At 54.2% G+C, this 18,426-nt stretch overlaps 12 protein-coding genes across 12 annotated transcripts in view, besides 10 other annotated features; 3 read left to right on the top strand and 9 right to left on the bottom strand.

Annotated features, from left to right (window-relative positions):
• Positions 1-688: 688 nt before the first annotated feature.
• Positions 689-740: a microsatellite.
• Positions 741-1,900: 1,160 nt separating this feature from the next.
• Positions 1,901-2,401, bottom strand: TraAM80_01184 (amino acid permease; the record flags this gene model as incomplete). The annotated part of the gene is made up of 1 exon (XM_029378237.1): positions 1,901-2,401. One exon carries the CDS (start codon positions 2,399-2,401, stop codon positions 1,901-1,903), a length of 501 nt encoding a protein of 166 aa, XP_029241951.1.
• Positions 2,402-2,434: 33 nt separating this feature from the next.
• Positions 2,435-2,480: a microsatellite.
• An 843-nt stretch (positions 2,481-3,323) lies between these two features.
• Positions 3,324-3,375: a microsatellite.
• Positions 3,376-3,581: 206 nt separating this feature from the next.
• On the bottom strand, positions 3,582-5,345 carry TraAM80_01183 (uncharacterized protein; the record flags this gene model as incomplete). The annotated part of the gene is made up of 1 exon (XM_029378236.1): positions 3,582-5,345. One exon carries the CDS (start codon positions 5,343-5,345, stop codon positions 3,582-3,584), a length of 1,764 nt encoding a protein of 587 aa, XP_029241950.1.
• Positions 5,346-5,711: 366 nt separating this feature from the next.
• TraAM80_01182 (uncharacterized protein) lies at positions 5,712-6,965 on the bottom strand (the record flags this gene model as incomplete). The annotated part of the gene is made up of 1 exon (XM_029378235.1): positions 5,712-6,965. One exon carries the CDS (start codon positions 6,963-6,965, stop codon positions 5,712-5,714), a length of 1,254 nt encoding a protein of 417 aa, XP_029241949.1.
• A 98-nt stretch (positions 6,966-7,063) lies between these two features.
• Positions 7,064-7,081: a microsatellite.
• Positions 7,082-7,304: 223 nt separating this feature from the next.
• Positions 7,305-7,341: a sequence feature (G-rich).
• Positions 7,342-7,800: 459 nt separating this feature from the next.
• Positions 7,801-7,824: a microsatellite.
• A 342-nt stretch (positions 7,825-8,166) lies between these two features.
• TraAM80_01181 (calpain-like cysteine peptidase) lies at positions 8,167-8,835 on the bottom strand (the record flags this gene model as incomplete). The annotated part of the gene is made up of 1 exon (XM_029378234.1): positions 8,167-8,835. One exon carries the CDS (start codon positions 8,833-8,835, stop codon positions 8,167-8,169), a length of 669 nt encoding a protein of 222 aa, XP_029241948.1.
• Positions 8,836-8,887: 52 nt separating this feature from the next.
• TraAM80_01180 (uncharacterized protein) lies at positions 8,888-9,511 on the top strand (the record flags this gene model as incomplete). Its single annotated transcript, XM_029378233.1, has 1 exon — positions 8,888-9,511. The coding sequence occupies one exon, from the start codon at positions 8,888-8,890 to the stop codon at positions 9,509-9,511; it is 624 nt and encodes a 207-aa protein (XP_029241947.1).
• A 43-nt stretch (positions 9,512-9,554) lies between these two features.
• On the bottom strand, positions 9,555-9,914 carry TraAM80_01179 (putative calpain-like cysteine peptidase; the record flags this gene model as incomplete). Its single annotated transcript, XM_029378232.1, has 1 exon — positions 9,555-9,914. One exon carries the CDS (start codon positions 9,912-9,914, stop codon positions 9,555-9,557), a length of 360 nt encoding a protein of 119 aa, XP_029241946.1.
• A 148-nt stretch (positions 9,915-10,062) lies between these two features.
• Positions 10,063-10,371, top strand: TraAM80_01178 (uncharacterized protein; the record flags this gene model as incomplete). Its single annotated transcript, XM_029378231.1, has 1 exon — positions 10,063-10,371. One exon carries the CDS (start codon positions 10,063-10,065, stop codon positions 10,369-10,371), a length of 309 nt encoding a protein of 102 aa, XP_029241945.1.
• Positions 10,372-10,403: 32 nt separating this feature from the next.
• Positions 10,404-10,422: a microsatellite.
• A 1,213-nt stretch (positions 10,423-11,635) lies between these two features.
• On the bottom strand, positions 11,636-12,355 carry TraAM80_01177 (putative calpain-like cysteine peptidase; the record flags this gene model as incomplete). Its single annotated transcript, XM_029378230.1, has 1 exon — positions 11,636-12,355. The coding sequence occupies one exon, from the start codon at positions 12,353-12,355 to the stop codon at positions 11,636-11,638; it is 720 nt and encodes a 239-aa protein (XP_029241944.1).
• Positions 12,356-13,522: 1,167 nt separating this feature from the next.
• Positions 13,523-13,900, bottom strand: TraAM80_01176 (putative calpain-like cysteine peptidase; the record flags this gene model as incomplete). Its single annotated transcript, XM_029378229.1, has 1 exon — positions 13,523-13,900. The coding sequence occupies one exon, from the start codon at positions 13,898-13,900 to the stop codon at positions 13,523-13,525; it is 378 nt and encodes a 125-aa protein (XP_029241943.1).
• A 584-nt stretch (positions 13,901-14,484) lies between these two features.
• Positions 14,485-14,817, top strand: TraAM80_01175 (uncharacterized protein; the record flags this gene model as incomplete). The annotated part of the gene is made up of 1 exon (XM_029378228.1): positions 14,485-14,817. The coding sequence occupies one exon, from the start codon at positions 14,485-14,487 to the stop codon at positions 14,815-14,817; it is 333 nt and encodes a 110-aa protein (XP_029241942.1).
• Positions 14,818-15,652: 835 nt separating this feature from the next.
• Positions 15,653-15,976, bottom strand: TraAM80_01174 (uncharacterized protein; the record flags this gene model as incomplete). Its single annotated transcript, XM_029378227.1, has 1 exon — positions 15,653-15,976. One exon carries the CDS (start codon positions 15,974-15,976, stop codon positions 15,653-15,655), a length of 324 nt encoding a protein of 107 aa, XP_029241941.1.
• A 96-nt stretch (positions 15,977-16,072) lies between these two features.
• Positions 16,073-16,120: a microsatellite.
• Positions 16,121-16,517: 397 nt separating this feature from the next.
• Positions 16,518-16,559: a sequence feature (A-rich).
• A 584-nt stretch (positions 16,560-17,143) lies between these two features.
• Positions 17,144-17,203: a sequence feature (GA-rich).
• A 590-nt stretch (positions 17,204-17,793) lies between these two features.
• Positions 17,794-18,426, bottom strand: part of TraAM80_01173 (cytoskeleton-associated protein CAP5.5) — a gene marked incomplete at both ends in the record, with an annotated part of 663 nt that continues 30 nt past the window's right edge. The window contains one exon of the mRNA XM_029378226.1: positions 17,794-18,426. This exon is cut by the window's right edge and continues 30 nt beyond it. Within this exon, the coding sequence (XP_029241940.1) occupies positions 17,794-18,426 (633 nt within the window).

Raw genomic sequence — 18,426 nt, 5'->3', positions numbered from 1 at the left:
CAAAAACACTCCGGCCACGGAAATAATGCTGACTTTGCCTGTTTTGTCGCCCCTCCACACAAAGGCATTAGCATTCGACCAACACGAAACGCTCAAGAGAAAAGATCCCATGAGAGGGGGGCAGATAAAATACGTGCCGGACGGCGTGCAGCACGATGGTCCTGCAACAAACCCCTCATGCTACCAGACTGGCCCGATGGAGCCCACGCACCTCACCGAGAAAAAGACACGAGTTTGGGGTTGCTACCACGAAGTCACGAGCCATGCACAAGCTGGGGCTGCGTATGCCGGGCTTGGGCTGTGCTCATTCTTCCTACAAGGAGGGAAAAGGTGAAAAGTAATAATAATAATCACTGTTCGATCGAATGCGTCCAACATCCCGCACTACTGCGGAGGTTTCCCCACCAAGGCCCGCACCCACGGAAACCAACGGGCCCACGGTGAGTTCTGAAGGGCCCCGCAGCCGCCAGTCGCCCACTCGTGAAGAGCGGTGGAGGTTGGGAGGACGAAACAAACGCACACACACAAAAAAAAAAAACTGCACGCGCCGCCGTCCAACGCGGCACAATCAAAACTGAAACACAACGAAAGTAACTCATAAGGAAAGAGACATGGCGGCCAAACTCAACTCGCCCCATCCGCTGAAACACATCCGTTCGCGGGCCTCTCCCCTATTGTTTTCGCGCAGAAAAAAAAAACGAAAAAGAGATCCTCCTAAAAACAAAACATAAAAAAAAAAAGGTACTCGCACAACATTAATGGCCCTCAACGCCACTCCACACCGCGTGCAGACAACACGATCAAAAAAAAAAAAAAGAAGCAAACAGATCAAAATAAAGCACCAGGTGTTATTGACAATGTGCAGAAAACACACGAAAAAAAAAACGTTCCCACCAGCCACCTAAAACAAATATTTCATGCGGCCAAGACACGGGCAGAGCATCATTAAGCGGGGAGAACCCAACAGTACTCGAACAATCACCTCCCCGTAAACGGCAAATGTGATCCCAAACATGACACCAATCACGCCGACAAGCAGCAACGAGTAGGCGCCAAAGTAGTGCAGTTGCCCAACCGGGCTGCAGGAACCACCTGCCGCCGTACCTGCACAGCAGGGCGGGAAAAACAAAACCAACAAATCCAGCAGAAAACCCACCCACCAGGCCTAACACAATCGTGATGCCCGGAATGAAAAGACCCGCCGTGAGAGTGACACCCTTGCCATGAATCCAGAAACGAAGCAGTTCTTCCACCACACAATAGTCTTCACGTCAACGTGAACCACATGGTAGACGGCACCCGTACAGAAATCGTGTGCAATCCGTAGCTAACACAAAAGCTTTACTATGAGACCAGCATACGCAACTCCCATCATCTTTTCCGCAACCGGGTTGTACCGCTTGAGGACGGTGCCTCTCAGCACCGGGTCAAATTCCATGTACCCGAAAAACCCGGATCAAAAGTGCAAAGGGAAGCAGATAAATACGCCAAGGCCAGCCCTCTTTGTAAAGCGAGCAACACTTGGCGTGTACATTTCCCCATGGATCTCATGCACACTCAGCTGACACAGGAAGGCAAACATAAAAACGGACCGGCCCTAAATGACTTTATTACCTGCATAGAAGTAAACAAGATCATTGCGGACATCATGGACAAGACCGTGGCGTACCACATGAATAGCCATGCAGATCCTAATTTATATGCATATATATTACCAAAAAAACGACGATGACTGAGATGTGGTGCAGGGAATTGATTTCCTTCGGCAGGCACAGTGAGAGCAATGCAACAAGCCACACAGCACTCGTCAGCAGATGGCGACCGGTGATTGTTTTCATGCATGCGGGGACACTTGGAGAGCTACTAATAAAAGCGCCCATAAAGATCATTGTAGGGGACTTCAGCACCAAAGTTGATAAGCCACATGTTGAAAACTAAAAAAAAATAGTTTGCGCCTGTCCCCCACACGGACTTTTGCAACCCGTTCACAGTCCCGCAGCCCCGTCCGCTTCCCAACGATGCCCAGAAGAATAAAGGAGTAAACGGCCAGTATGCCAATCACCACGAGGTATACCAATGCCATCACCAGCCCGTACTTATTAAAGGCATACGGCAGGGCAAGGATTCCGGCGCCCGACGAGGAGCTGGCGAGGTCGCACCCGGACGACACAACACCTCCGTGAGGTATAATGCGTTGCAGTAGTCGCTTGAAGGAATTATCCGGTTCCCGTCGCCTGGAAACGCGTTGCACAGCTTCTTGGTTTAGACCGTCAATGCGGACCTTGACGCGGTCAGCAGCACCAAGCCTGAAATATCCTGTTTGATTCTTAGCAACCTCAAGAAGCTCCACGCCATCGTGGCGTGGGTCATCGACTGCACAAGGCGGGAGTATCGGCCTCATGTTGGGTCATGTAGCGAAGTGTGAGTGGCTCTTAAAAAAAAAAAACATGAATAAACAACAAAAAATAATAATAGGAAAATCGTTACAGCAAAGATCAATAGAGAGATACGGGCATATATGCTCCATGAAAAACAGTCTGGCAACTATAAGAGCCCGAGATCAAAACAACTAAAGAATTAGAAGCCATGAATGCCGCATAGACGACGCCAATGGAATCGTCCATGGCAGAATGCCAGCAAAGAAGAAAGAAATAAAAAAGGAGGGCTCCTGATTCTGTTGAACGGGGGAGGCATAAACGATGCGGAGCCCGGCCTAAATTTCGCACGAGGGCGGCGGCGTCCAATGTGTATGCCACCTACGCACGCCGTAGCACCGGACTAAAAGGTTCGTACGTGGCAACTCACCCGCCACCTGCGAGAGGCATCGCCACGTGCGTTGCCGGTACTTGCGCTCAGGCATGCTCCCTCACTGAGGGCTCAGTAGACGCAATGGCCGTGTCAATTGAGAATGAGTTGCCAAGAAGCGTGTGACACCGCGTTTCAACCGGTGGTTTCCCACCTGCATGCCGTTGCTGCTGCGTAAAGGCAACGGGCCTACGCTGGCCGAAGGCGTCCTGAGTGCGCAGATCGCCGCACCCGTTTCAGCCCAACCCCCAACCAAAAAAGGGCCGTCATCGTTCGCCTTACTTTACGGTGTAAAGGCAGAAAAGGAAAAAAAAGTGCATTAGTGACGCAGTTGCACCTGCCACGCGGGACGCAACGCCCGAGCGTAATGGGGGCAACTAATCGCCAATGCCAACGTCAACGTAAAACGCGTACCCTCACCACCGCACGCTACTCGAAGCCCAGCCACGAGACGGAATGACAACAGAGAATCACAACCACACGGAGGAGCACAACAGAGTCATCCGCTCTCTGCAGTGAACACAAATACAAAATAAAATAAAAATGAAGAAAAACGATCAGGTACAAATAGAGCCAAAAAGACGGACTGAGAGTCAGAGAGGTTATAAATTAACAAACGCAAAGGTCCCTTTGGCAACGCCTGCCTCTGCGCCGGCTACGTACTCACCCGTGATGCCGTCCGCAGGATGTGAGGTTGATGTTGCCAACCGAGCCCTTCTGGTACGATAACGTAAATGCAGAGATGCTCTTCTCTTCCGCAGAAACGCGCAAGACGTCTACAGAATCGCACCGCAGGATTGCAGCCGTTTCTCTGCAAAACGGATGCTCTCACGTTCCCGCTCATACTCCAGCAGCATTTCTGAGAGTGTCCGCACCTGTTGCGGGGATGACGGGTACCGAAACGCAAACAGCGATGGGGCCCTTACTGCGGGCTGTCGAACGCCTGAAGAGGCAGCACGAAATGGACGAGACATTGGGGGTGGTGGGAGAAGCATATCAACAGACTCATGACGGTGCAGATGGCGATCAAACGAGATGCTTTTGCTAATACCGCAGCTGGTATCGTTGAGGCGGCAAGCCTTGTACGGGCTCCTTGGTGAGGGGTCGGGGGAAGTCATGGAGGCGTGTTCCGTCAGCCCCCTCACAGCCACCGGAGAAAACAAAACGCCCTTCTGTGAGAACGCTTGAAACTCCCCCTCCATAAGGCTGCGGATACGGTCAATACCCGCCTGAAGTTCCGTCAACTGCTGCTGCTGCCCCTCCACGATGCGACAAAACGTTCCAGTCACATGCATGATGTCGGCCTCCACCCCTAACATCGTCCCCAACTGCGCTGGAGCGGTAGCGGCAGGTGGCTCAGCGTTACTGACCGGCGCGTTGACGGTGGGGAGAGCGGCGCTCTCAGGTGGCGCACCAGCCGTGCCGTCGCCATGGTCCTCGCGGTGGAAAATTTTAACGTCTTGCGGCACCTCCGCTTTCACGTCCACATCCTGGACATGTGTGCTCTGCCGCTCACCGCCGTCTGCTCCGTGCAGCGGGGCTTCATCCTTCTCCACGTCAGCATGCTCGAAAAGATGCGCATGCGTCTCGGTTTGAGGTTGAATCATCATGGGGTCGGTGCCGAGCTCTCTGGCCACAGACTGCAAGTATTCCTCCTCTGTGCCGTGCTGTGCCGCAATCTCGCTCGCCGCAAAGGCGACCCTGCTTGGTGCGTGCCACGCGTACAACCCCTCAAGACGCTGCACAAAATATGCCTGCGTTTCCCCCTCCGTTGGATCCCTGCCGTGCTTCTCCCGCAGCAACTCAAACAGGCCCTCCTCGTCCTCGGCATACTGACAGAGGTACTCCCCCAGTGTATGCAGCTTCTCAGGCGCCCGTACACCAAGAAAGCTGCTCAACCGGCGCTTGAAGGAGTGTGTCGGCGCCACATTGACCTCCGTCTCCCCGACAGGCAGCTCAGCCTCTGCCTCCACGGCTGACTGTGGGTCTGCCGCCTCCTGCACTGCCTCGGGAAGCTCCTCATTGGGACTGACAAGCACGATGTCAGGCGTAAACTGGGGGAGCGGTCCCTCCGGCTCAGGCCCCAACTTCTCGATAAGTGCCATCAGCGCCGCCGCGTCAGTGCCCTCCACGCGATCCAGCATGTTACTGAGGCGTAACAACTTTTCTGGTCGATACGCCAGAAGATGCCGCGCAAAACGCGGCGCCCACACATTTGCATTTTCCGCGGAGGCCTGCTCGAGCGGCGGCATCGGAGCATTCGCGGCGTCCGTAGGCTCTGGCCCGTAGCGCTCCACCAGCGCCTGCATCAGCATTTCCTCAGATCCCTTCCACGTGTTAATAATATTTGGCACCGTTTCAAGTTTCTCCGGTTTGTGGTGCATGTAAAAACGGCGAACACGTTTTTCAAAAGAGGAAATGGAAACAGCCGCATGCGCCTTCGCCGCAAAAACCTTACTCCGCAGAGGTGCAGCAGCAGCAGAAGGAGGCTTAACTTTTGACGAATTCCCCTTTGATTTCTTCGAGGCAGTGGTCCCCATGCCGTGTGGGTAAAACAACCAGTCACCACTCGTAAATGTAACAAGAATGCCCCTGCGTCACACTTCTTGAAGCCACAAGGAGAGCAGGAGAGTAAACAAGGAAGAGATGCACGCAGCAGAGACAGAGTCGGTAGAGAAACCACACCCGCAAAAATATACTTGGACATATGCGTGTGCGTGTGCGTGCGCATAGATGCATGCGTGGATGAGTGATAGCAGGTGGTGAATCATAGCAGTGCTATGCGGCGTCGATAAAACCGTTAATGCCAATAAAAAAATACAAAAGAACACGTACGTGGGTAAAATAAAAGAAATCGTGTGTGTATATATTACAAGAAGGCGTAATGATTCATAGTTGTTGCATATTTATCGCCTCGACGTTAGCCGCCTTCGCCATGCAAGACGATCCGACAGCAAAAGCTTTTGCTCTCGCCACCGCTGTAGCTCTTCGTGAGACACATCGAGCGGCGGCCACGTGTGTCGGTCCGAAGTAACCCCAAAAGCTACCGCAGATGACGGACCCTGCGCAGCTTGGGGTGATAAACCCGCAGGGATGGGGCGAAAAAAGGTGTCAAGACGTCGTGAAGCATCTGCCTGTTGTTCTTCTGTCAGGCACCACTCAGCACTGAAAAAACGGATAAAGGCCGTGGCATCCACCGCCCGCGGACCATTTTCCGCAGGTACAGCCGCCGGAACAGTAGCACCGCTCAATGTATGGTGGAGATCATTCTCAGACCCCTCCGTGGCCAGAGTCACACAACTCTCTACTGGGAGGAGTTTATCAACTTCAGCCTCCGTCGGTAGCTGAGGCTGCGGCACCGCCTCCGGTGGCTCTGGCCCGTACAGTTGCGTTAGTTCATCAAATAAAGCCTCTGGTGCCTCACAGAAGTTGTGGACCAGCTCATCCACGTGGCTGCCCTGGAGCTTAATTGCATCGTAGCAAGTGAAAAATCGCCTCAGTCGTGCGGCAAACGCCGCTTCGCTGACAAGCGTCACGGACGGCGCGCCCTCCGCCTCCGCAGACGGTTTTTTTTTAGGGCTCGAAGGCTCAGGGCCAAAGCGACGCACAAGAGCCGCCAGCATCTTCTCCTCCCTCCCACGATACTTGCGGAGAATCTTGTCAACGTGTGGCACCTTCTCAGGGTCGTAAAGAAGAAAAAATGACGCCAGGCGTTGGCTGTAATCGTCTCGCTCGGAAGGTGTTGTTGATGGCGGCGGCTGGGGGGCATCAGGAGGTGGCACCACGCCCTCCGTGAGATACTTCTTCTGCAAGTGCCTCAAGACGGCATCCTCTCTCCCCTTGTGCTTAAGGAGGAGGCGGTCCACCTGCGCCAGCCTCGAGGGGTCGTGCCGCTGCAGTATTGTCACAACGGCAGCCCGACACTCCTCGTAAGAGTCGCGCGCTGGCGGGTCCGCAGAAGCAATTTCAGGCTGCAGCTCCAGCGAAGCGTACTTCTTCACGAGCGCAGACATAAGTCTCTCCTCCTTCCCGGCGTATTTCTCCAGCAGGGCCTCGACGTGCCCCAATTTTGTCTCATCATGCAGCTTGAAAAATGCTACAAGCCTGTCACGGTAACTGGCCGGCACTGCCGGTAAACATGGCGCCTCGGCTGTAGGCATTCACGCACGCAACACGACGAAGCAAAATGTGTGGAAGTTTGACGCGGTTGTGCGTGGAGGGTGTGGCCTCACACATGCACCTTTCACAAGGAGGCAGTAAAAAAAAAAAAAAAAAATTAGTTGTAACGAAGAAAAAAAGCAGGTGGGGGGCGGTGGAGATCCGTCACGGCACGTCGTGAGGCAGGCAAAACGGAGCCACCGCGCACACGCAGACGGAGAGGTTCGTCACTCCCCACTGCTGCCGTCGGTGGTATTCCGCGCAAACGCACGCACACACGCAAGCAAAAAAAAAAAGGCAGAAAAGAAAAATATGTTTGAAAGCCCGTCCCATGCGGAGCGCCGCCCTTCTTACCCCCTCCTCCCTCCCGCCCTTCCTTCGCAACCCCCCGAGTGGAGTTGGGTTCCCCCGCTGTTTTCCTCCATTCCCCCCGCTTTATGACCCCAAATTAAATTTGTTCGTTACCGCCTATATTTTCTCGTCCCCTCCGTATTAACTTCCACAACAACCACCAGCGGCGTAATGACTCACATCAACCCCGTCAGTCAACACGGGCGATGAGCGCGGCGTTGTGAGCACTCCTGTGGTTGGGAAACCACACGTGAAGTGACAAAATCTGCATTGCGTGAGGCAAACACCAGCCCTCGCCCTTTACCCCCGCGCTGCAGTTGACTGTCCCGTGTCTATCGCAGGCTGCGAGAAATGAGCGAGGGGGCTTTGCGTAAAACATGTCGTTGCTCAAGTGACAAATACACCGCCCCATCTTCAGTAGGAGACGCTAATAGATTGAAAATACACAAATCTATGCGCATATACATCTATACAAATGGCTGCCCTCACATGCAGACACACACACACACAGGCGAGCTGAAATATGCGCATTGTCAGTTTGCCTCAGCGTGAGCACAGGGAGAAGGTGTCTGTGTGTCAGTGTGTGTACTCCATCATGGGCATGTTTACCTTTCTTTCGCTCAACAACATCAAACGCGCGAGGTTGCAGAGATGCCGCACGCCACACTATTTAACGCTACCGCAGAAAAAAAGCATCAACACAACACTTCGCACACGCAGAACGAGACGAGAACAACAGGGTGTCCGTCAATGAAGCATATGGAAAACATACATTTTGGGTTCACAATGAACCCGTGAGGGCCGAGACAAGAGACGTGCGAGGGCAGAATGCATGCATTTTCCTTCACTCGCTTATTCCGCCTTCGCGTGTATGCGCAGCACACATTCCCGCCGTCTCTCTGTGCGCGTGGGCTGCGGTGCCCAGACGAGCAAAGTCAAGAGACCAGCGCAACTAAAAAAAACAACAAAATGGTCGCAGACAGACGCAACGTCAATCACACACCCAACAGAACGCACCAAGATACACGCACAGCGACATATACATATTTGCTGGAGGGACGTTGCTCTCGCATAGATTCCTACATGACGGCCCACCGCCGTCGCCTCTAAGCCCCGTAGACCTCGAACTCCTTCAGTTCCTCCCCCACGCACTCTGTCAGCTGCCGCAGGGGTGAGAATCTGATACCCCGTGCTGACATCCCTCATCATGCCCTTCACCGAAAAGCTGGGGATGCTCTGGAAGACGTTGTACTCACGGTAGATGGCTTTGAACTCCACCCAGATGTCGTTCCCGGCGTAGGCGTCCACCAGCAAGCCAAGAACGTACGGCTGGGAGATGAAGTTGTTGTGGATGCGGGGGACAACAAAGTACGGATTCCCCTGCGGCTCAAACACGTAGCGCGGCGCCACGTCGCGGAAGAAGTGGGGGCTGACCTGGTGGTTGGGCTCCCCTACATCCTCGGTGCTCGTGCAGTCCATCTTCTTATTCTTGCCGCCATGGCGGGAGACGCTGATGAGCATCGCCGCACACTCAACGTCATCACCGTCGCACTCATCCTCCTGGGAGAGAACGATGTACACATCGACGGGGTCGGCAGCGTTGATTTCAAGGCACGCCGTCGGGCGGTCATCGTTAAACTCCCCACAAATGCAGCAGTCGTACCAGTTGTGCTTCACATGGCACACGCCACCGCCAGCAAAGATTTTCGGAACGTCTCTCCACTCCATCCAAAAGGTTCAGTCATCTTCTGTGACTTTGCTGCCGTCAGGAAAACATACAGCATTGACGCTCAAGTACTCATCCCATCGCTTGTCTTTTTTTACCTCAGTTCCCCGTCCACTCCTCGCCGGCACCCCAAGCGTTGCGTATCTGCACCAGGCGGAGATCAAGTTCCTCAAAGCACCCGGCACGCCAGACCGTGTAGCCGCAATGCAGCCGCAGCCCCATTTGCGTGTGGCAATTCTCCAGATCCGTCACTGCCTTGTCAACGGCGTCATTCACAAACTGTTCGTTGGCTGCATCGTTGCGGGGGGTGCAGAGCATCGTGATAAAGTCCTTCTTATCGTAGAGGATCATGCGCCTAAACAGGGCATCGCCACCGTTCAAAGATTCCCCCAAGAGAAGATCAAAGTGGGTGGTGGGGAAACCAGTGAAGTCCTGCAAAAGCTCAAGGGGATCCCCGCTGACAATCTTTGAGTAAAAATAGTGAATCTTCGCGTAGGCGTTTTCGAGCAGTCCCCTACCAGATGCAACGAAAGTCAATCGCACAGCGCGCAAACTCTGGCTCCTCGCGACACCCTGGCAAGTGGTCGTCAATGAGCACAGGGCACCACCACCAATCGTTGTAGTTCAGCGTCACCCAATACGCGCCAAGGGCACGCTCCGCCTTTCCGCGCGCTGCACGGACAGGGTAGAGAAAGACGTCGTAAACCCTGTACATGGACGCTGCAAGTGAGGTCATGGCAGACACCAGGTAGCTGTCACCAATCTCACCCTGTGTCACGTGTGAGGAGAGAATGGCTCGACGAAGCAGGCGCACCTCCTTGAGTTGCTCTCCTGCAATGTATGCGTCTGGGCGCGCCCAGGGCAAAATGCGCATCTTGGATTTGTCGGCATCCTGGCGGTACAAGAACTCGTTACATGAGGGGAAGCTGCAGTCAATGTACGGCGCCTCGTACTCAATGCAGTACTGAGAGGCATCCCCCTAGTCCAGCGCATACACGCCGTCAACGTTCAGCTCATGTGCTATGCGAGACAATGCCTCCAGTACCTCGCTATTTGCATTGAAGAAGAGCTCCGCTCGGTGTTCGTCACTCAGTGGCACAGCCTTCGCCATGCACTTGAACCCGTTCACTTTGCCTGAGGTAAGCCGCAGTATCTCCTGCAGGAACACGATAAGGAAGGCCTCAAGCTTCTTGCTTCTCTTCACAAAGATGTCAACATGCTCGCCGGGCTACAACTCCGACTTGCAGCCAAAGCGGAACCGCACGCGCATTTCGTATTTCTCCGCGCCGTTGTGGAGGTTCCGTGAGCCGTCGTCCGCGATGATTTTGTAAGGCATTTCATTGTTGAACAGGGACGCCATCGCCCACCACTACCACCACCACGAGGTACTTTTGACTCGGTGTCAGCCACGACAGGTACGCAAGCGCCGTGTTGGTCCAGGCATCCTCAAAAACTAGTCGCACTTGTCGTCGTTGACGTACGGAGGCGGCAAATCATGACGCTGCGTCACGTATTTCTTCCCGCTCTCTGCATCCGCCGCATGTGTTAAATTTCGTCGAAGCCCCTCGAGAAAAGACCCGGCGGTGGGTCGCCACGGCAACGGCACGCGGCTCGTCCTCGTCCATCGGCTGCGCTGCACTAGGGAAGGGCATGAGGTAACAGCCATCCATGTCGATGCTCAGGACCATTGCCTTCCGCCTAGCCTGCTGCTGTTGTATTTGTTGGTGTTATTTTTGCTTCCACACACAATTCCTCCATGGAGCCGTGTCGCCTGTGTGTAGTAATCTACGCGGGAAGTACAAGCATGGGATAAGCAAACCACAATGTGTGTGATTGAGAGAGTGCGGGAGGCGGGCGTGGTAGGCACGCAACACTCGTGCTTCCCCAACATATCTCACCCATTATGGTGTGTGTGTGTGTGAAGATGCCGTCAGTCGCGCTCGTTTCCGCCTCGAGCAAAAAATGCCGCACCGTCGTGCAGCAGGAACACCCGCCCGCGTCGGCACTACGCAGCACAGCCGTGTGCACATCGCCGGCGAGGCAACCGGGGTAGTGGCCAACAGTGACGCCCATCAATGTGCCGCTGCAGGAGGGGGGCAATTTACACAAGACAAGCACAACAGAAAAAAACAAACTGACATGCACCCATTGACGCCACAAGTAATAATAATAACAGTTGCTCTTCTTCGCCCCTCCCCTGTTTGCCCAAAGGAGTATGTGGGTGTGCGCATCTCACACCAGCGCAGACGCAGAGGAGACAAAGTAAAGAAGTGAGAGTCACCAACCACACCTGTCCCACCACGCCTGGTACACTGTCTGATGCATTGCCCCTCACAAATAGACACTCCTGCAGACGCACGGCACTGGTAGGTGACAGTGACGGGGGCAGATCTCTCCGCATTCACCATGAAGGATCGAGGATCCTAAAAGGCCTAGCAGAATGGATCCAGGTGGCAAAAACTCACTTGGGCCTCCCTCCCCAACTACCGCATCGCATAGGAAAAAAACAACAAAACGGGGTTTCCTCCCGGCCGACAGGGCTTTGCGCCCGCGGAATCACGTAGTACGGGTTGTGCTTTCGACCAAAGCTGCACTTCAAATATACGTCTTGTACCGCATGGTGGGCCATCCTGCCGCCCGGATGCTCGATGCCACCGGAACTCGTGTACGCAAGGGCCTCCGTCTTCGATGCCGCCACATGGCACGGGACCAAAAGAAGCATCGCCTTATATCGAGGCGTCCTCGCGATACCGGGATGCTGCAGTCTGGTTTCCTGCAACGGCGTGAAGACAACCTCCACTTTTCTCCAAACGAGGACCTCAAAAACGATGACAGAAACATGTTGACAAAAGCGAATTCGAATGCGATAGTCGTGCCAGCCCCAGAGGGTGTAGAACGCACCACCGCCCCCAAAGAAACTGGGCGCCTCCGACCATTCCAGCCGCATTGCTCCCAACTGCTCTCTTTCAACGCAGCCTCACCGGTTCCACCGCCACCGTCACGTGTTGTCTGCTTGTGGGAGCCACCAGTTCTCATTGTCTGGTTCTTGTCTGGTTGCTCACACCACTTGAAACGCCTCCACTTACTTAGCGTCTGTGGCTTACCAGCGGCACACCATGCCCGCGGGTACTTCGGTTGCACCATGCAGAGGTCCAAGCCCTCGCAGTACAACGTCTCCGTGATGACGTAGACGTAGCCGGGCAAAAAAAAAAGCGGTACCCCGTCACCAAAGCCAATAAATCGCATGGACAAACGACGTGTGATGCTCACAGAAAAGGCAGAGGATCTTGTCGAGGGTAAAGCTGCGTACACCATGACGAGAATGTTTCGTCTGGCGCATCCATAAATGTATTTGTAAAGCGTCTTTGCAGAGTCAGCGTTGCTAACGGCATCCGACCACAACTCATCCAAATTACGGCAGGAGAAGCCGGTGAAGTCAGTCAACACCTCAAGAGCATCGGCGGAGCCCAATGCCGCATAGGACCCCGAGTGCTTTGGCGTGCACCTTTTCTAAAAAAAGTAGACCCACAGGCGACGCGGGTCCACGGTACACCTTGCAAGCAGGAGTGCATTCAGCGACGGCGGAAAGCAGTCATCCAGCAGCAGCGTTGTCCGCAACCCACCAATGCAGAGGGCTACACGGTACGCTCCAACGGCACGCTCGCGGTTTCTCTTCTCGGAGCTCATCGGGTGTCAAAGCATCCAGCGGACGTGAGCGGGAAACATGGCCACAGCTGCAATACCAGCAATCAACGTGTGGCCCTGCAGAGAGCCCCGACGCACCAGCTGGCAAGAGATATTTCTTCTAAAAAGGTGGGCCTGATTAACCTCCGTGAGCATCAAGTAAGAAACGGGTCGTCGCCACGTCAGCGGAGTCAGCGTTACCGCGTCCACGTCTGGACGACAGGAGGAGGCGGCGGATGGGCAAAACTCGAGAGCAGTGAACTTGAGAGCCCGCTGCCAAGGCACCACCTTAAAAGGGCCTTCTGGTTCCCGGCGCGGTCCCAGGACCCCAATTTCGACACGGGCCTGTTAATCTTCACATCGACTTCCTGCATGTTGCATTTCACAGAGAGTAGAAAACAATTTTTTGGCGGTTTGACGCCTTTCGCCCGCACCCGCGAAGGAGTCCTACTCGTCTTCATAAAAACGCTGGTTTCCTCAGGTGGGGTCGCCAGCGTGGGCTCCGTCTCGTCGTCCCTACTTGTGACTGAGCCACCTTCTCATCGATCACCTCGTCGCCGCACAGTCGACACCGCGCCCACACCACCATGACGTACTGCAGCATGTCGTATAAATAAATAAAAAAACTCCCCACTTTCCGTCCAGATTTTGTACAACACGCCGGTGCTAAAGTCGCACGAGGTTGCCCCATAAACGGAGGGGATGGCAAACGCGTACTTCCGATGCGGGTCGCGTGTGGAATGGGCAATCTCCCTAATGTTGCCGTCGTCAAACTCATCATCGCCGAAGGCATAATATTCAGCATCTTTTAGTGGACTGACCCCCATCCTCCTCTTCGTCATCCTCTGACGCAGCTCCATCCCTCGCAGGCGCGCGCAGAACGCCACGCTCCCTTGCCGTCTCCGCAATCTCCTGAAGAAGCGTGTCACACAGTCCAAGAAAAGCATCGCACTGTGGGTCACTATAGTTCCGATAAACGTGCCCGCAAATAAGGTGCAGCACCTTCGTGCCCGACACAAGTTGCACTAACTGACTGAGCCGCTCACAAGACATGGCGCGCTTTGGGCGATTCGCACGGGCGTGGTTTCCATTAGCTAAGGTTGTGTGTGATGGTCCGGAGACTCTTTTTTTTTTTTTGGCTGCGGCTACTCCCATCATCTTGGAAGTAGGATACATCTCCTCACCCACGGCGTTGCCTCCTGCAGAAGAAACTAAAGAAGCGTTAACCTCATATTGACCCTATCCCAACAGCGGTACCAGAATCCGGTGATCGAGCCGGCCTCACCAAACCAGAAGCCGCGGCGCTGGATGCAATAAGCGCACATTTCGTCGTCGTCTCAACGGACACTAGGGACAGCGGTGGTCTGCGCTTGGGTAACGCCGACAAGAAGCCTCCTGCCTCCCTCCTTTAAGGGGAGCAGGGACAGTTGGGCAATCCCAACGCCCCTGTGGGTGATGTCTGCACCATCGGTAGTGAACCCGTAGTGGGGGTGTAGTCGCTCGTGTCCACTGTGTCCGAAGTGGAAAACACAATCGCCGCAGGGCGTTTCCGTGGTCAGCGCATCAGGGAGTCTCTTCCCACGCCACGATGCGGAGAGAAGACGCGGTGCTTATGTGGCTCCTTCTCCAGTTCACTGCTCGTTTCGATATTGAAAGACAGAGGCGATATTGTCCGCTGTTGCTGTTGCTAGTTCTGCTGGGGAAGGCAAAAGACAGGAGGCAGGTGATTCTCTTGAGATTGCCCCAACTCGCCCCCTTGCATGCTGCGTTTCCTCCTGTGTGGAATTCCAGAGCTGTTATTGGGGGAGGACCCGAACCCTTCGATGCGAGCAGCGTCCTTCGTGGTCTGTGACAGCAGCGCCTTTTCCGGCGGCAAAGTTGCCGTGAAGGTTTCTCCTCCCCGTTTTACGGCTGTGGCAAGCCTGGTGAACAGCTTCACGTGTGCGCCACCAACGCTGCCGGCGTTCCCCTCACGCTGTTGCGAGTGGGAGATGCTCGTTGGCAAGGGGATTTGGGGCGCATACGGTGTATTAACCTCAAAGATGCTTAAGGCGGGATTGAGCTCCTCCTCGATGCTGGAATGGGAGTATTAGGAGAAGTGGACAGGGAGCGAGTTGGAAATGTGGTTTGGCGTCCAGTTGCCGGACACAATGCCGTTAGCCCCCGGCTCGTTATCCTCTGGGGAAAGGGCCCCTGCTGTGCACGGGAGCCGGCGCATTCCAAGCGTCGCAGCCCGGCAGAGGGTGATGTGCCCACGGCACTGTTACTGCCCCCTCACCCCCTCCTCCTATGCGTCTGCGTGGCGCACCGCGCACTTTGGTGCACGTTGTGGTGACGCCAATGCACTCACACACAGAGAACAAAATAGGGAACGAGAGAGAGAACGAGAGGCACAAAGGGGGGAAAAAAGAAGAGAAGAAAAACATAGAAGCTTCACTCAACATGAGCAGCAGCGCAAGAAGCAACATAAATCCATCCAACAATACCGTCTAAAGGGGAAAAAGACACCTACAACAACCTACACTCCTCGCACTCAACGCCCACGCAAAAAAAAAAAAAGTCAGGGCCTTCAATGGCGAGGAGGGCCCGCCGTGCGTCCCCGGGCCAAAGTGGCACGAAAAGTTTTAAAAAAACAATTGGGGCGTGCAGAGAAAAATAACATGTAAAGAAGTGCAAATACATACGCACATAAAATGCACCAAACGGAAGGAGTCCACGAGCTCAGACGGGCAGGCCAGGACTAAAAAAACGTCACGTATGCCTTCTAGCAGGAAAAAAGTAATTTTAACCACCACCGAGGGGTTCCAAACTGTACGAACGATGCCACAGTAAGGCAGCCACTCCCTCTGTTTATCCTGCATGGAGGAATTCCAAGCAAACAAGCACTGTTCTGGTACATCGTAAACAAAAAAAAACCGTTGCACAGTCCTATGGGCGAAAAGAAGTAGTGACAGTCCTTGTGGGCAGTTCACTCAAACGTGCACGGCCACAAACCAAGAGAAACATGCAAGGGATATTTGCGATTAATGCAGCAGCTCTGACCCACCAGGATTGACGCACAGTGTCGATGAATGCCTCTTTGAATGTATTCATCACCGCCCCCAGTTGGACTGTGCGGACAACGCAAATCGGTCCATTTCTCCCCCGTTTCCTGGCCGTTGAGAATTCGTGTGAGCTTTGCCCTCTTCGCGTCCCCTCACACGTTGAGCTACGGCAGTTCTCCACCGACGTGCTTCGCAGCGTGGCGTCCATGCTGCAGAGACTGTCGGCGTTTCGCTTCTCAGGGCGACCAAACGAACAGATCCACCACGCTGTGAGGCGTGCGTGCCATTGTCGTGCTTAACCCACAGCAGAGGGAGGAGACAACAGAGGTGCGGGGCGAGGGGAGAGGAGAGAAGTGCAGGTGGGTGGTGCAGAGGCCGGCAGGGGACACAGAGAGGGAGCCGGGGGCGGAGCGACAGACACGCAGAAGCATGCGACCCGCAACGCCACCTACGACACAAACAAGACGGCAATGCCAAAAGGAAACAAAATAGTAGTAATAAAAACAATTGTGGTACAGGTACGTACATGCGCAAGCGTACATCCAGTGGTGAGAGAAGACGGAAATCAAATGCATGCACACATACAAAAACACACCACAAAAATGTGGGTAAAATAAAACAAAGAGATGCAGGGAGAGGGCCCTCATCGGAAAGCAGGCAGAAACAAGACGAGGCGTAAGCCACAACTCTCGTACATGGAAAAGAAGCCAAAACAAACAAAAATCAGTACCGCAAAGAAAGGCAACGACATGTATATTTATACTTGTATTTACATTTATATATTTATATATCCCGCTGGTGGGTCTGGGTGTTTGCGTGACGACGGTAAACGGCATATGCATCCCACACACGCCTACATCACAGTCACGCACCGGCAGCGCCGAGGTGGAGACGCAAAGTTTGTAGCCAATCAAAAATAAAATAAAAAAATGGCTCAAACTCAATCAACTCCACCACGCGCGTTCAAACGGCAGACCCACAAAACAGGTTGTTTCCTCTCAGTTCCTTTGCATCGCCTTTTCCAGCGGTACCGCCTTTTTCTCCTCTGCTCTCGCTTTCCTTCCCCCCTGCTCCTCTTCGCCTGCTGCCCCCATCCTCTACTTGTTTGGCATCTATTTGTTTCAGCGTCCACGCACCACAACAGAAAATGAGATGAAAAGCCCATCCACTCACCAAGAACAAAAAAAATGGTAAAAGAGCAGTCGGCAACATCGTTTTTTTTTTGTCGTTTACCCTCGTCCCCATCTTGTTTCCTGTGCGGAAAGGAAAGGCCGCGGTGTCTAAGCCTGCAGCCGCGTGCAGAGTGGCGCGTTACCCTTTTCCTTCACATTTGGTGTGCTAGCCTCAAAGACACCTGTATCACGTTCCCTACATGTTTTTGTTTTTGTTCCTTTTCTCTCAGTTCATATTTTCATGTCCTTTTTTTTTTTTTTTTGGTTGGGTTGCTACGTTGCTGCGTACACGCATGCAGGTGCATGTGCGCGTCTTCGTCGCTAGACCGTCTCTGTTCCTTCCGACTTGCTAATTGTCAGTACCCCCGGACAGTGTGTGTTTTGTCCACATAGTTTGCCTTGATTCATACACTGAGCTTCTTGTGCCGTTTTTTTTCTTTATTTTCTTCGTTCCCGTTTATTGCCTCCTGCCCCCTCCTCGCCCTTCATGAGACCGCGCGGGGCACACGCACGTTGCCGTCAACATGCACCAACCCACACGGCACAGCCCTGGAGACGGCTGGAGGGGCGCCTCCAAGAAGGGTGTGTTTGTATGCGCCGGCCTCCTCCTCCTCCTTACCATTTATTAGGTTTCCTTATAGCCACACACATTCTCCTTGTATTTTTCCTCCCAACCCCACCTTTTCTTTTTATCCCCTTTTCTCTCCATCTTCTTCAACATCTCGCTTTTACGCTTCATTGGCAAGCCCGCAATTTCCCCCACACACAGAGACGTACGCTCGCCGCTCTGCTGCTGTTGCTCCCTCCGCGTCTTTAGTTCCTGCCGCTGGCGTGCGTGGGTGGTGCCACCAGGCTACCCCGCATGGTCATTCGCCTTGACAGCGCCGTGCCCCTCATCGCTGGCGTCCGCAATGCCGTTCATATCTGCCTTCTTGAAGATCTCCTCCTCCGGGTACTGCTCTGCTGCCGTCTCCGAGTGCCCGTCGTGTGGCAAAGCCTCGCCGTCGTTGTCATCCTTCACAGCGGCCTCCTCCTCCTTCACTTCCTCCTCCTTCACTTCCTCCTTCTTCACTTCCTCCTCTTTCACTTCCTCCTCTTTCACTTCCTCCTCCTTCACTTCCTCCTCTTTCTCTTCCTCCTCCTTCACTTCTTCCTCTTTCTCCTCTTTCTCCTCCGCCTCCGCCTCCAGAGGCGTGTGTTGCCTCTCCAGAATCGTCGCGGTGGACAGCTTGCTGCCGGCGCTCGTCGCCACCGCCTCTCCCGGCAGTTTCGTCTGCAGCGGGCGAATTACCTCCGCTGTGTCCTCAACAACAAATACCACGCGGTTGTGCAGGACAGGGTTGGTGGCGGCAATTTCCGTGAACTGAATGTCCAACTTGCCCTCCAGTGGCGTGGCGGAGCGCACGCCGAGGACGAACTCCTTCTGCCGTCCCTCCGAGGTTCCCTTGCGGTGAATGCGAGGGACAACAAAGTATGGCTCATCACT

Source organism: Trypanosoma rangeli (assembly GCF_003719475.1).
Source record: "Trypanosoma rangeli strain AM80 chromosome Unknown Tra_15.4_contig_00023, whole genome shotgun sequence".
NCBI classification, from domain to species: domain Eukaryota; phylum Euglenozoa; class Kinetoplastea; order Trypanosomatida; family Trypanosomatidae; genus Trypanosoma; species Trypanosoma rangeli.
Note: the sequence above shows the minus strand (reverse complement) of the source record. Positions and strands in the feature narration are given on the sequence as shown.